The sequence below is a fragment of the Phacochoerus africanus genome, chromosome 15 (assembly GCF_016906955.1).
Source record: "Phacochoerus africanus isolate WHEZ1 chromosome 15, ROS_Pafr_v1, whole genome shotgun sequence".
NCBI lineage: Eukaryota > Metazoa > Chordata > Mammalia > Artiodactyla > Suidae > Phacochoerus > Phacochoerus africanus.
This window is the reverse complement of record NC_062558.1, coordinates 31806476-31823176: the sequence shown is the minus strand read 5'-3', so window position 1 is coordinate 31823176 and position 16701 is coordinate 31806476. Positions and strand designations below refer to the sequence as shown.

At 39.1% G+C, this 16701-nt stretch overlaps 1 protein-coding gene across 2 annotated transcripts in view; it reads right to left on the bottom strand.

Moving 5' to 3' along the window:
- Window positions 1-16701, bottom strand: part of ATP2A2 (ATPase sarcoplasmic/endoplasmic reticulum Ca2+ transporting 2) — a 71262-nt gene that overhangs the window by 39329 nt on the left and 15232 nt on the right. For both annotated transcript variants that reach the window (XM_047761756.1, XM_047761757.1), the window contains exon 5: window positions 13692-13830. In XM_047761756.1, coding sequence (XP_047617712.1) covers window positions 13692-13830 — 139 coding nt within the window. The remainder of the gene's footprint in view (window positions 1-13691; window positions 13831-16701) is intronic.

Below are 16701 nucleotides of genomic sequence, written 5' to 3'. Positions count from 1 at the left end.
CGAGGCTCTGAAAATTGCCACTCTAGGGGTTGAACTGGAGTTGCAGCTGCTGGCCTATGCCACAGCCACAGCAATGCCAGATCCAAGCTGTATCTACAACCTATACCACAGCTTGCAGCGCCAGATCCTTGACCCACTGAGTTGAGGTCAGGGACCCATATTCTATGGATGCTACGCTGGGTCCTTAACCCGCTGAGCCACAGTGGGAACTCCCCTGATAACTAATTCTTAATCTTCACAATTCTAGGGAGGGTATTGATTGTCTTCATTCATGAGGAAAATGAAGCACAGAAGGCTAACTTGCTCAAGGTCACAGGTGTTTCACAGCCATACTACAGAATTAAATACCGAATTAAATCAGTCGCCATTTTCAAGGCTATCTAGCTGTTTCTAATTTTCCTATTATGATGTCACACGGTAAACACCTTTGTGCACTTGATTACTTCTACCGTAAAGATTCATAGAAAGAATTTTCCTACAAATATATTATACTTCCATCAAATTTATCTCCTTGCCAATTCCCCACAGACTCAAACTTATATTTTTCTGAATACTGTTAACACCAAATACTTTATTTTTCAAAATTCTTTTATTCAAAATAAAAGTTGTTTTATTTTTTATCAGTCAAACGTGGTGATCTTGGTGGTTTTGTGTCGCACCTAGGAAATGTGCTCCCTATACCATGCGGTTTCTTCTACCAAATTTCCCCCAAAATCTTACAGCAATAAGGATAGAAAGGTTGGCACTTACTGGTACTGTGACTTACCACTGGGTCACATGAAGAAGGGAGAAGGTGGAGGTGATTACAGGAATTAGGAAATGCCAGCCCATGAAATTCAGGTCAGGCTTCAAAATCAACTGGTCCATCATGATCTGATTGGGGAAACCTTTCTGAGTTTTCATTTCTCAGGGTTCTTCATGTCTTAGCTACTCTCAGTGCTGAATAAAGGGCCCTAGTTCTCTCTGCTTCTAAAACATCCACAATAACTTCTGTTTTACACTATTTGATATTCTGCTTATATGTAAGTTCTTAGGACTAAGAACGTAGGTCTCTACAAAACAGAGATCTAACTTACAGGAACAAGTAAAACAGTAATTTTACTATCTGGTTACGGATGGCTCAGATCTACACCTCTCACCAGCCCTGTTTTCCCATTCTTCTCTACATGGGGGAAAAGGCAAAAGCAGACAGACCTTATCATCTTATTTACATATCTTTGCTTCTACTTCTCTGAACTATGTTTTATCATTTTAAGAATGGTGAAAACTGCTTACTCTTACAATGTTCCAACAACACTATGCAAATTGCTTAGCCAGATAATATTTTACTAATTATACTGTTTAACTGTAATTGGTTTTTCACATTTTGAAATATAAGCCAACTTGTAACACTATAAATTTAAGGTTCACAACATCTGATACACACATAGTGAAATTATTACAACTTCCTACAGTTAACTACAATTGCTATAGTTAATACCTACCACCTCTTACCAACTTTCGAATATACAACACAGTTTTATCTTACATTCCCACAACACGTTTTTCTCATAGCTGGAATTTGTACCTTCTGACCACCTTCACCCAATTCCCCGACTCCCTGCCCCTGGCAACCACCAACCTGCTATTTCTAGAAGTCTGCTTTTTGTAAAGATTTACATGTGAGATTACAGTATTCGCCTTCCTATGACTTATTTCACTCAAGGTTCTATCCATGTCATCGCAAATGGCAGAATTTCCTTCTTCTTTTTCTTCTATTTTGGCTACCTCATGGCAAATGGAGTTCCCCGGCCAGGGATCCAAGCCTAAGTTGCAACCTATGTCTAAGCTGCAGCAACACCAGATCCTGCAACCCACTGTGCCGGGCCAGGAACTGAACCTGCATCCTGGTGCTACAGAGATGCTGCCGATCCTGTTGGGGCACAGCTTCTAGGATAACTCCAGAATTTCCTTCATTTTTATGGATGAATAATATTACTGTGTCTGTCTTTATCCACCGATGGATACTTAGGTTCTTACCATGTTTTGCCTATTGTAAATAATGCCTTAATGAACACAAGAGTGTAGTTATCTCTTCAGGAGAGTGATTTCATTTCTATGAATATACACCCCGAAGTGGAGGTGCTGGATTATATGGTATACAGCCACACCTCAGAGAGATTGTGGGCTCATTTCCAGACAATCCACAAAAGCAAGTCACACAGAAGATATGTTTACACTACACTGTAATCTATTAAGTGTACAATAGCACTGTCTAAAAAAAGTATGTACCTTTATTTAAAAAGACTTTATTGCTTAAAAAAAAAAAAGCCAATCAACTGAGCCCTCAGTGAGTCAATTTTTCTGCAACAGTGATATCAAAGACCACTGATCACAGACTACCATAATAAAAATAACAATGAGGAGTTCCTGTGGTATGGGGGCTAAGGATCCACTGTTTTCATTGCAGAGGTACAGGTTCAGTAGCTGGGTGGGGAACCTCTAAAAGCCATGGGTGCAGCCAAATAATAATAACAATAAAAAGTTAGAAATATTTCAAGAATTACCAAAACGTGACACAGTGACACAAAGTGAGCAAATGCTGCTGGAAAAATGTCATCATTGAGATTTGCTCAATGCCACAAATCTTCAATTTGTAGAAAATGCAGTATCTGCAAAGCACAATAAAACTAGGTATGCCTGTAACTTTAAATCTTGACATGGATTTCTGGGAAGAAGGGCAAAAGAACCCCCTGAAATTTCACACAGGATTCTGAATGTGTCTTTGGGGGAAAGAGTCCATGGAGTTCATTAGTTCTTAAAGGGACCATGATCTAGAAATAATTAACTACTGCTACAGAGCTTTGCTTTACAAAATGTGGTCCACCTAGGAGCTTGGTAGAAATACAAAATAATGAGGTCCCTCTCCAGACCTAAAGATTCACAATCTACACTTTAACAAAATTCCCTGGCACATGAAGTTAGAGAAATAGCTCTAAATAGCTGGCCAAATCTGAAACCCTGTTTTTGTTTTATTTATTTTTATTTATTTATTTATCTTTTAGGTCCACACCCAAGGCATATGGAGGTTTTTCCAGGCTAGGGGAAATGAAGCTGCAGCTGCTGGCCTACACCACAGTCACAGCAATGCCAGATCCGAGCCTTGTCTTTGACCTACACACAGCTCACAGGGATCAAACCTGCATCCTCATGGATCTTAGTCAGACTCATTTTCACTGAGCCATGTGGAAACTTTTGTTTGATTTAAAAACAGCCTTTGAGTCAAGGATGATTTTTACATTTTGAAAGGTTTAATAAAAAAAAAAAAATTAAGGGGGGAGGGTCCCCTGGTGGCTCCAGTTCAATCCTTGGCCTGGGAACTCCACATGCCACAGGTGTGGCCAAAGGACAGAAATAATTAATTAAATTAAAAAATAAAAACTCCCAACCAACAACAAAAAAATTAAATTAAAAAAAGTTTTTTCCCCCTATAGAGACTGTTTTGGGCCCTCAAAACCCAAAATATTTACGAGGTGGCTCTGGAACAAAAATTTGCCAACCCCTCTGCTCTACAGCACAGAACTGACTTTTCTGATATTTTTGTTAGGAATGTCAACAAGTATGGATTCGGTTTTTTTTTTTTAAGATTGGAGCAGTGAGGCGGCTCCAATCTTGAAAAAAAAAAAAGAGAGCAAAAGAAGTTGACCTGGTCCCAGGTATACACATGATATGATGTTATCTGAATCACGTATCTTTTAGAGCCAGAAAGTGCCTTAAGAGTCTACTCCAATTACTTGATTCTGTAGGTTAATTTACTTTGTCCAGTGTTATACAGAATTAGGATAATACAGTTTCTTACATGACTTAGTCATCTTTCTATTTTACAACTTTGTCTTTTCTTTAACAGCTTTGAAATGCTACTTCATATGTTACTAAATTTCATTACTGCAAGATGACCATCAAAAGTAAAACTTTTCTTCCCAAAGGTAGTTAACCAAGTTTAAGAATTATCTTTTATTAAATAAATCTTGAAACTGCTGGCACTATTGCTGAACATTTATTTATTTTGTCTTTTTAGGGCCACACCTAAGGCATATGAAGTTTCCAGGCTAAGGGTCAAATCAGAGCTGTAGCTGCTGGCCTACACCATAGCCATAGCAATGCCAGATCTGAGCCAAGTCTTCGACCTACACCACAGCTCACGGCAACACCAGATCCTTAACCCACTGAGCGAGGCCAGGGATGGAACCCACATACTCATGGGCACTAGCTGGGTTCACTATCGCTGAGTCACAGTAAGAACTCCTGAACATTTATTCTTCACTTTAGGAAATACAAAATCAATTTCTTTAGAATTTAAACAAAGCAAATTCCATTTTATGTTGAGACTGTGTCATTTCTATCACTTACATAATCTTAAAAAATGATTTACCCCAGAGTGTACCACAAGACAGAAGTCATCTGAGGATATTTATGGCCTTGTGCTATTCATCAACTCTACGTTACCAAGATACATGAAGTTTGTTTTCAACAATCCAGAAAACAGTGGCCTTGAGAAATCAATAATACCCTTCCATGTATACAATGAATGAAATCTCCCAAATTCTAAAGACTTTTATGAACTTCATAGCTTGATTCACCTTAGCATTCAGAATGCTTAAAACACTGATGTTCATTTCTTATAAAATTATACTTGGTATTACTTTTGGTTTTCAACCATCGAGAGAAACATTTTCCTGGCATTAATATAAAATTACTGTGGCTTCAGAAGATGAACATATGAGTAACTGTCTCCATACTTTCACTTGCCAAATCAATTTATCGCCTATATTGTAGATACTTGTAAGTCATTTTCTATGCATGCTTATGCGATGTCTCCTTGGAAAGGTTATTAGCCAGTATAGCAACATCTAAAATATAATTCCCTATATCTTCCCCTCAAAAAGCCACCCAGTCCAGTCTTTGGAAAGTTCAGCAGAATTATCCTATCAGATGTCTTCCAGAAACTAGCAAAAAGTTTATCATCTGAAATTAGAAGATAATTCTTACATCCAAATAATGACTACAAAAGGTTCTCTTTCTTTCTGCAAATAAATCAACAGCATACTTACTTTCATCTTCAAAACTGTTCACAATATTTTCAGTTTTTCAATTCATCAGAACCTCTTATACTCAATTTCATAACTGAAACAACAGTATAAAAGCTACCATGTCGAAGAGCACAATTCATGCCATTTATCCCTTTAGGCAATGTAGAGAATAGACTTTGACAAGAAATAATTTAGATCCACACTTAGAATTGAAGTTCATTTCTATAGTTTCACGGAACTGAACTACTGGGCTAAACTAAATGCTAAATTGCATTTACATTATCTAGATAACTAATCCGAATAAAAGTAGCAGTTAAAAAGCTTCAACATATAAAAAAACCAAAATATTAATAAAAAGTTTCAGAAAGCTGGGGGGAAAAAACTTCAACATATATAATCTTAAAAGTCTTAATAGGGAGTTCTCTGATGGCCCAGCGGGTTGAGGCTCCTGCGTTCTCACCACTGTGGCTCTGGTTGCTGCTGTGCGGCATAGGTTCAATCCCTGGCCCAGGAATTCCCACATACTGCCTGTGTGGCAAAAAAGAAAAAAAAATGCAAAAAAAAAGAGAGAACCTGAAATAAATGTTGCAACTCTCATTGAAGAAAAAAAAAAATCTAAATAAAGGAGTTCTCTGCCATGGCACAGTGGGTTAAGACTAAACTGCAACAAACGATGCAACAAGGGATTAATCTCTAAAATATATAAACAACTTTCACAACTCAACAGCAAAAAAAAACCCAACAACCCAATTGAAAAATGGGCAAAAGACCTGAACAGACATTTCTCTAAAGAAGATATACAGATGGCCAACAAGCACATGAAAAAATGCCCAACATCACTGATTTCTAGAGAAATGCAAATCAAAACTACTATGAGATACCACCCCACACCAGTCAGAATGGCCACCATTAATAAGCCCACAAATAACAAATGCTGGAGAGGGTGTGGAGAAAGGGAAACCCTCCTACACCATTGGTGGGAATGTAAATTGGTACCACCACTATGGAAAACAGTATGGAGGTACCTCGGAAAACTAAATATAGAACTACCATATGACCCAGCAATCCCACTCTTGGGTGTATATCTAGACAAAATTTTCCCTGAAAAAGACACATGCACCCATATGTTCACTGCAGCACTATTCACAATAGTCAAGAGATGGAAATAATCCAATAATCTGTCAGTGGACATTTAGGTTAAGAAGATGTGGTATATATATATACACAATGAAATACTACTCAGCCATAAAAAAGAACAAAAATAATGCCATTTGCAGCAACATGGATGGAACTAGATCTTGTACTAAATAAAGTCAGAAAGAGAAAGACAAATACCATATGATATCACTCATATCTGGAATCTAATATACAGTACAAATGAACCTTTCTACAGAAAAGAAACTCATGGACTTGGAAAACAAACTTGTGGTTGCCAAGGGGGAGGGGAAGGGAGTGGGATCTGGGGTTAATAGATGCAAACTATTGCCTTTGTAATGGATAAGCAATAAGATCCTGCTGTATAGCACTGGGAACTGTATCTAGTCACTTATGATGACGCATGATGGAAGGAAATGTGAGAAAAACAATGTATATGTGTATGTGTGACTGGGTCACTTTGCTGAACAGTAGAAAATTGACAGAACACTGTAAACCAGCTATAACGGAAAAAAATAAAAATCATTAAAAAAAAAAAAAGAACCTAACTGCAGCAGCTCAGGTTGCTGTGGAGGCGTGAGTTTGATCCCTGGCCTGGTACAGTGGGTTAAAAGATCTGGCATTGCTGCAATGCAGGGTAGGTCAAAGCTGTGGCTCAGATTCAATCCCTGGCCCAGGAACTTCCATATGTCTTGGGGGTGGCCATAAAAAAAATAAAATAAAATAAAAATAAAGTCTTAATAAAACGAATACCTATTTAATTGGCCCAGGTAAAGCAATGACAATGTTTTCCCCAAATGTTCCATATAATTCACTTTTAATGCCCTCCCAGTGCAATGTTCTAGTAATCTAGCAAAACTACCATTTCTAATTTGGATCTAAATATACAACTACATCAGAACAAACCAAACAAGAGTATACTCACAACCCTAAAAATTAAAATTATGACCAAGCTTCCTCAACATGATAAAGGAAATCAATGAAACCCACAACTAACATCTATTTCATGGTAAAAGACTAAAAGCTTTCCCCTTCAATCAGCAATAAGACAAGGATGTCTACTGTTACTTCTTTTCTACATTCTACTGGACAGTCTAGTCAGGGCAATTAGACAAGGGAGGAAAAAACAAAACAAAACAAAACAAAAAAAACACCCTGGCTGGAAAGACATAAAAAATATTTGTTTTCAAACAACATGGTCTTACGTAGAGAAAAATCTTAAGGAACCTCTGAAAACCTATTAGGATAAAAGAGTCTAATAAGACTGCAAGGTATAAGACAATCTGAAAATCAAATTAAGACAATTTCAATTACAAATAGCTTCCCACTCGCCCCAAAAGCAAACAAAAAACAAATAAAATGCTTAGGAATAAACTTAACAGAAGTAGTACAAGACTTACTCGACCACTAACCTGGGAACTTCCATGGCAAGTGTGGCCGTATGCAACAAAACAAAACCGAAAAAATCGCTTATTACAAAGATACCATAATCAAGACTGTGTGGTACTGACATATGGATAGACATACATATCAATGGAGTAATAGTCAATCTGTAGCAGAAAATGGAGTCACCTGATTTTTGAGAAAGGTTCCAGGACAATAAAGAAGTCTTAAGTGGTGCCAATACAACTTGATATCCAAATGTAAAAGAAGTTGGATCCCTACCACACACCATGTACAAAATTTTGGTGACACTAAATTATGTAACAGCTTCTTAGATGTGACACCAAAAGCATAAGCAATGAAAGAAAGAAAAAAATGGGACAATCAAAATTTAAAACTTTTATGCAACAGAGGACACCATCAAGTAAAAAAGAAACCTACAGAATGGGGAAAAATGTTTGCAAACCCTATCTGAAAAGCCACGACACATAAAGAACTCTTACAACCTAATTAAAATGATCAGCCGATTTAAAAAGGAATTTCTCAAAGATGACATACTAGTGGAAAATAAGCACATGGAAAGATGTTCAACATCATCAGGAAATCAGGGAAGTATAAATTAAAGTCTGAATGAGGTACTACTTCATGGCGAAAAAGACTCCCCCCGGCTTTTTCAGCTGCACCAAGGCATATGGAAGTTCCCAGGGCAGGATCGAGTCTGAGCCACAGCCTTGGCAACGCCAGATCCTCAACCCACTGCGGCAGGCTGGCAATACCACAGACAAGCTGGATCATTAACTCACTGCACAACAGTGGGAACTCCCATGGCTAAAATTAAAAGAGACAAATGATGAGGATGTGAAGAAAGTACAATCTACATACGTTGCTAGTGGAAATGTAAAGTGCTGCAATCACTTTGGGAAACAGTCGGGAAGTCACTCAAAATGTTAAACATAGAGTCATCACAAGTCCCACAATTCCATGCCTAGGTATATATACCCAAGAGAGGGAAAGCCTACGTTCACAGGAAAATTGTACAAGAGGAAAACAACCCAAATATCCACAGCTGATGAATGAATAAAATGTAGCACATCTAAACAATGGAGAATTATTGTACCATAAAGAAGAATACAGTATACACATGAATGAAGTATGACATGCTACAACATAGATAAGTACTGAAAACAATACATTAAGTGAAAGAAGCCAGTCTCAAAAGGCCAGCTATTCTTATATTGTATGATTGATTCCGTTTATATGCCATGTCCAGAACAGGCAAATCCCTAAAAAAAAAATAAATTGTGGTTGCCAAGGACTGGGAAAAGGAGGGCAGGGGAAGTAATTACTAATGGGTACATGGTTTCTTTTTTTAGAGGATAAAGATGTTCTGAAATTAGTTGATAATCATTGCACAACTCTGACTATATTAAAAACCACTTAATCACACACTTTAAAGGAGAGAATGTTATGGCATGTGAATTACATCTCATTGTAGCTGCTTTTAAAAAATTGTGAACTGGGCCACCAACAAATTGAAATATGACAAATACACTTACGTGTACATTTACTAAGTATACTGTATATTCTCTACCAAATTAACTGTAGATGAAGACAGAAGCAACAAACCACAAGAAGTATGTGAGAGTTTCAATTGTAAAATTTGAGTAACAGTACACAACTAAAGAGTGGCTGATGGGGAGTTCCCGCGGTGGCTCAGCAGAAACGAATCTGATTAGGAACCATGAGGTTGTGGGTTTGATCCCTGGCCTCGCTCAGTAGGTTAAGGATCCAGCATTGCCCTGAGCTGTGGTGTAGGCTGCAGACTCGGCTCTGGTCCTGCATTGCTGTGGCTATGGTGTAGGCTGGCAGCTGTAGCTCCGATGAGACCCCAGCCTGGGAACCTTCATATGTTGCAGGTGTAGCCCTAAAAAGCAAGAAAAAAAAAAAAGTGGCTGATGGTTAAAAACCAAGCCCTATCAAGCTTATCACTGGATCTAGCACACGCTTAAAGCTTAGCTATTACTGAACTCACAAAGAGATTTCAAATTATCTGTTCTGCACACAAGTTGCACAATAAGCAGGTTCACATTTGCTAACCTATTCCACACTTCTGTGAAGCTGTAAGTTTCATTTATTACTGAGAGCTTGCTACATGCTCAGCAAGATTACAGCGGTCAATGTGACACAGCTGTACCCTTAGGGTGCTCATTGACAACAATGTTTAATAAAAATTTTCATATCTATCTAAAACTAGATATCACTTCTGTTCAGCATCCCTCAGAATATTCAAGAAAGAGTAGTATTCAAGAACCCAACATCCAAGCACTGCATATGATGTTAGCAACTAGTATACAGTGGGGAAAGCAACGGAGAAAAAAAGTGTTAATTGTCAGGACCTGTCAGACACCTCACAAAGGATTCAGAAATAGGTGAAAGTGGGGAGTTCCCATCGTGGCGCAGTGGTTAACGAATCCGACTAGGAACCATGAGGTTGCAGGTTTGGTCCCTGGCCTTGCTCAGTGGGTTAACGATCCAGCGTTGCCGTGAGCTGTGATGTAGGTTGCAGACGCGGCTCGGATCCTGCATTGCTGTGGCTCTGGCGTAGGCTGGTGGCTACAGCTCCGATTCGACCCCTAGCCTGGGAACCTCCATATGCCGTGGGAGCGGCCCAAGAAATAGCAACAGCAACAACAACAACAACAACAACAGACAAAAAAAAAAAAAAAAAGAAAAAAAAAAGAAATAGGTGAAAGTGGGGAGTTCCCGTTGTGGTGAAGCGGAAACAATCTGACTAGCATCCATGAGGATGAGGGTTCAATCCCTGGCCTCACTCAGTGGGTAGGGGATCTGGTGCTGCCATGAGCTATGGTGTAGGTCACAGACATAGCTTGGATCTGGCATTCCTGTGGCTGTGGTGTAGGCTGGCAGCTGTAGCCCCAATTCGACCCCTAGCCTGGGAACTTCCATGTGCCGTGGGTGTGGCCCTAAAAAAGGAAGGAAAAAAAAAAGAAAGAAAGAAAAGAAATAGGTGACAGTGGAATGGGTTTATATTATTTGTACTGCTTAGAATACTTACTATGAGTATTAAGTATATTCATCTAAGGTGAGGGATTTAAACTTCTCTTTTTTTTTTTCCTTTTCACTCACACTTGGAGGTTCCTTAGCCAGGGATCAAATCCGAGTCACATCTGTGACCTTCACCACAGCTGTAGTAACGCTGGATCCTTAACCCACTGCCCTGGGCCAGGGATCCAACCGGCAATGCCAGAGATAAGCCAGATCATTAACTCACTGAATCACAGTAGAAACTCCTAAACTCATCTTTTAATGTGTTTTTTTGAATATTAAAAGAAAGGCAGTGGTTGCCAGGACCTAGAGGTAGGAGGTAAAGGAAAATTACTGTTCAGTGGAAACAGAGTTTCAGTTTGGGAAGATGAAAAAGTTCTAGACACAGCAGCACAATGGTGTGAATGCACTTAATGCCACAGAACTATACCTTAAACATGGTTAAAGTGGGAGTTCCCTTGTGGTGCAGGGCCTAGGGACTTTCACACACAAAGTTTCTACAAGGTTAAAATGGTAAGCTTTATGTTACGTATATTTTACCGTAACATCCACAAATAAAATAAGAAAGGGATACTACTTCTATGTCACACACGCTATGAATCAATCATTATCTGTCTTTCCTCAACTCTTAAATGAAACATATAAAACACTACATATAGGGAACGGAATTTCACACTGGGCCAGAGTAGTCAGGTAGGTCCAGATTATAACCAAAGCTTTGCCACTGTTAGAAGTGTGCATTCTCTTGTTAACTAGGTGGGTTAGAAATTTACTGAGATGGGGAGTTCCCCTCATGGCTCAGTAGAAACGAATGTGACTAGTATCCAAGAGGACGAAGGTTCGATCCCTGGCCTTGCTCAGTGGGTTAAGGATCCAACATTGCTGTGAGCTGTGGTGGAGGCTGGCAGCTACAGTTCCCAGCTTGGGAACCTCCATATGCTGAGGGTGTGGCCCTAAAAAGAAAATTTTTTTTTTTTAAAAAACTAAGAACAACACAAAACAAAACCCTAAAAAAAAAAAAAGGAAAGAAATTTACTGAGATGGGAAAGGCCAGAGAGAAACAGAATCCAGAGGAAAAGAGAAACCAAAACCACTTCCACTGAAGAAAAGCTGGTCTTGCTTCACTTCTTCAAAAGGGAAGAGGAAGAGGATTCCTTGAGGGTCAAGCTTACATTTCTTCCTCTGATGCTGTAAACCACTGCCATCTACTGATGCAAACCAAGGATAAATGCTTTGGGGGTAATTTCTCTAAGTTTTCAAACAGATATAATACACTGAAATAGCCCAACTAGCATACCAATTCTTATAACATCTTTGAGAGGCTGAATGTATATTACCACTCCAAGCTGGAGAAATGGAAGCATACAAACAGAATCTTGTGCAATATTTAGGTGATCTGCAACCGCATGTACCACATAATACTTGTGCAAAGACAAACTATCCATCACCACCCAGTCAGCTAAACTAGAAATCCTGTCAGTATCTTTGATTCTACACCCTACTTACCCACCCCCATATCCATTTAGTTACCAAAACATGTTGTTTAACACCTAAATCTGAGGTTCACTTTTCAGATTATACATGGCCATAATTCCATGGCTAAAGGAGATTCAGAGTTAATATTTTGGTTTGAAATCTGGTAAAAAACTTCTCAAAAGTGCCCCCAGGTGATTTTGATGTGCACCCTGCTTAAAAACCACCATTCAAGGAGTTCCTGTCATGGCTCAGTGGAAATGAATCTGACTAGCATCCCTGAGGACTTGGGCTCAATCCCTGAGCCCTCGCTCAGTGGCTTAAGGATCTGGCATTGCCCTGAACTGTGGTGTAGGTTGCAGAAGTGGCTCGGATGTGGTGTTGCTGTTTCTGTGGTGTAGGCTGGCAACTACAGCTCCAATTGGACCCCTAGCCTGGGAACCTCCACATGCCGCGGGTGCAGCCCTAAAAAGACCCCCCCACACTATTCATAAATTCACAATCTTTCCCTCATTATTCTCCCCCCCCCATTATTATTATTATTACTTTTGGTCTCTGTTACTTTTGTTCACACTACTAAGCAAGCTCTTAGGTCACTTGCACAAACTTTGTAGTCCTAAGTAGTCAGTATGTTGGTATACAGGCAACACTACTCTTCTGGAAGAACAATGACAAAAATTAAGAATAAAAGAATACCTATCACACGGTAATTTACTTTCGGAGGCCAAAACTGCACAGCACAGGTCAAGAGATGCAGCTCTCTGAGTTCTCTTCATTAAAATGAGTAAGACAATAAAGACAAAGCACACCTTCCCCACAAGTCAGGGTAAGTGTTACTATGAGACAATTCACAAGAAAACAAGTATTCTGAGTTCAGGAGGGTGTGAAAAACCATGATTTGAATAACCCAAAGTAATGATTCTCCAGCAACAAGATTAGACTTTTCTGACTGGCTCCAGGGGCATTCTAGACTGCCTGAAAACACTGGCAGGGAGGGTATGGACTTCTGCGAGGTTTGTGTAGAGCTCTGGCCTTGCAGTGGATTCCCTAACTTGTAAAGCCCAAACAGAAACCCTAGGCCATATAAGTATTTTTAAGTAGAGCTTTTAGTCATGAAATTACCCTTAACCATCAACTTACTTTCACAGTTGCAAGTTAGACTTAGTACTTGTGCCAAGAGTCAAAACAGGAAAAACGAAGTAGCCACTAATTAGTATTCTAACAAACTGCTCACTACAACTGTCAGATTAAGTTCATTATTTCACTAGCACTAATATTCTACAACTACTATAGTAAAAGCAGTAAGTACAATAATTCAAAACACCTTGTTTAAAAAAAAGAAAAAAACACCATAACCACATGAAGAGAGGTGCCAAAATATTTAAAAATAATTTTACAGAAAACCTGATTAGTTTGGATGGCACTAATCTGTTAATACAATTGATTCATAAGAGCTTAACTTTTAAAACAATTATGAGCCTCGAGAAAAGGACTACATTCAGATATACAACCTAAAATAAAACAAAAATGACAAACTCAACTCACCAGCAATTTCTACAATATCACCAGGAACTATGTCTTTAGCTTTAATTCGTTGTACACTCTTCCTGTCCTGTCGATACACTTTGCCCATTTCAGGCTCATACTCCTTAAGGGCTTCGATGGCATTTTCTGCATTCCTTTCCTGTAAAGAAAAAAACAAAAGATAAAAGTAGTAAACACAGCCTGCCACTGCCAAGTATTTCCAGCCCTAGGAATCAAATTTTTAGAGTCTTAACCTAAACTTTAAGGGAAAAAAAAGATACAAGAGATTCTTATTAATGACATTTGTAGTAAATGATTCACATCTTAAGGCAATAAACAAGAGACCTTTATGATTCTGTATTAAAAATGAAAAAAATAAGCACCCTAAGAAGGGTAAGGAGATAAAATCAGTGTAGAGAAGTAGTTACAGAACCTGCTGTCCCTAAGCACACTATACAACATGGCCCTCACCTTTAGCCAAATACATTCACAGCATTAAATCAATCCTGTCTCCCCCCAGGCTTTTCCACTCAACAGCTATGTGACTATGAATAACTTACCCAACACACAGGTTTATACACAGAACCAGGACACTAACAGTACCTACCCTCGAGGGTTGTAAGTGACAAGCTATACGTAACATGCAAATAGCAAATGCTTTGAGTGACGAATTAAGAAAATCAAGTTACGTCTCAAAAAATTCTAAATCTCTCTCCAGTGGAAAAGACTGGAATAGCTGGAAGCACTGCCAGTCACATATCATTTTGCCATAATAACATATATGAATGTGTCAAGACTTAGTCACACAGAATTTCTTTCCTAATTTCAAAATAAGATGTAGAATCGAAATGAGTCATATTAGAGGGGGAAAAAAAAGCTGAGGGAAAGTTCCTCTAGAGGGGAGGGGAAAAAAAGGAAAAGCTTGTGTTCAATTTATTTCCTCTCTTTTTTTTGGCTGCAGCTGCCACATATAGAAATTCCTGAGCGAGGCATCAAATCTGAGCTATAGCTACAGCAACGCCCGATCCCTAACATGCTGTTCCACAGTAGTACTCCCTCCCATCTTCTCTCCTTTTAAAAAATAAGCAATTAGGAGTCAGAAGCAAGTCTACAAAGCACATGCCCAGATGAGGTTACTTAATGAACAAGGAAAATAATTATTTCTCTCATATTTTTTTCCTTCAATATAAGGGAAAAAATTTAATTTAATCTTGGATGAAATTTCTGCTTAATGTTATGTGATCTCATTTCTCCCCTTGTTGTAAATAGTATTATCTGTTGTGAAAAGTCCCTAAACTTGCTTAGAAGAGCATTTAGATGACACAAAACTGAAAGCTAATGGCATGTGTGTCACTTTTTTATGTATGCATCCCAGAAAAAGAATAGGAAACCTTAAAAATGACAAATTCACGACAAAGATAATTTTAATTCCACATCAGATCTGCTTCAAAAATGAGTATATCGGGGAGTTCCCGACGTGGCTTAGTGGTTAATGAATCCGACTAGGAACCATGAGGTTGCGGGTTGGATCCCTGGCCTTGCTCAATGGGTTAACGATCCGGCGTTGCTGTGAGCTGTGGTGTAAGTCGCAGACTTGGCTCGGATCTGGTGTTGCTGTGGCATAGGCTGGCAACTGTAGCTCCAATTTGACTCCTAGCCTGGGAACTTCCATATGCTGCTGGTGCAGCCCTAAAAAAAAGGGGATGAGTATATCTGCATTGCCTTGTAATAACAGGAATACCAGCATACCTAACTCTATTAATGTCACTGCTAAAAATGTCCTTCAGATTAAATTCAAATGTTACTGATATTGTACAAAAAATAAATTCTGAGTATTGCTGCTACTCAGTCAAATTTGATACTACTTTCTTCTAAGAATTTCTTCCCCCTAAATCTATGACTTGTGACTGTTCTTTTTCTCCTTCTTTCAATTTAGTTTAACTAGCCTGATCAAGGTTAGGAAGATGTCCTATTACAGACGGCCAACAGGCACATGAAAAGATGCTCAATATCACTAATTATTAGAGAAATGCAAATCCAGACTACAATTAGGTACCACCTTACACCAGTCAGAATGGTCATCATTAAAACGTGTACAGGCATTCCTGTTACGGGGCAATGGGATCAGTGGTGTCTCTGGAGCACAAGCATGCGGGACTGATCCCCAGCCTGGCACAGCAGGTTAAGGATCCAGTGTTTCTGCAGCTGCGGCATAGATGGCAACTGTGGCTTGGATCTGACTCCTGGCCCAGAAAATCCATACGCTGCAGAGCCAAAAAAAAAAAAAAAAAAAAAAGGAAAAAAGGTCTACAAATAACAAATGCTGGAGAGGGTGTGGAGAAAAGGGAACCCTCCTACACTCTTGGTGAGAATGTAGATTGGTGCAGCCCTCATGGAGAACCTCAAAAAACTAAAATTAGAGCTACCATATGATCCAGCAATCCCACTCCTGGGCATATATCTGGACAAAACTGTAATTCGGAAAAAAAAAAAATAAATGCAGTGTGCTGAAGGGGGTGGGCAGTACGGGGAGGGATCACTAGGGAGAAAGCAGGAAAGCTTGTGTGCCTGCCCCGGCCCAGGCCCTCAGCTCCCACACGGTGGGCCTAGCTCAGCCGCAATCAAGGTGATCCTCATCTTTAACAACGATGGAGGCCATGGCTCTCCAAGTTCTAGCAGCCCTACGGTGAAGATACACAGGAAATCATCAGGGAGACATTCCATTTGGAATGAGAGATGAATATGGTGTAATTTCCTAGAAGGAAGACTATTAATAGAGGATCCGACAACAAGCTGATTTATACATAATATGCAATATTATATTTTGTCTTTTGTGTGGATTCTTCAGAAAGTGAACTTGGCATTTTAGATCTAATTCAAGTATTTACGGAAATATCACAGATAAGTGTTTTAAACAGGAGAAATCTAAGACTGGCTTAGCAGGCGCTCTAGCCTGTGCTGGATCAGCTGAGACTCCAAGAAATATTAACAATGGTGACATGAGTATAAAAGTGCCAAACTTGCCTTCTTT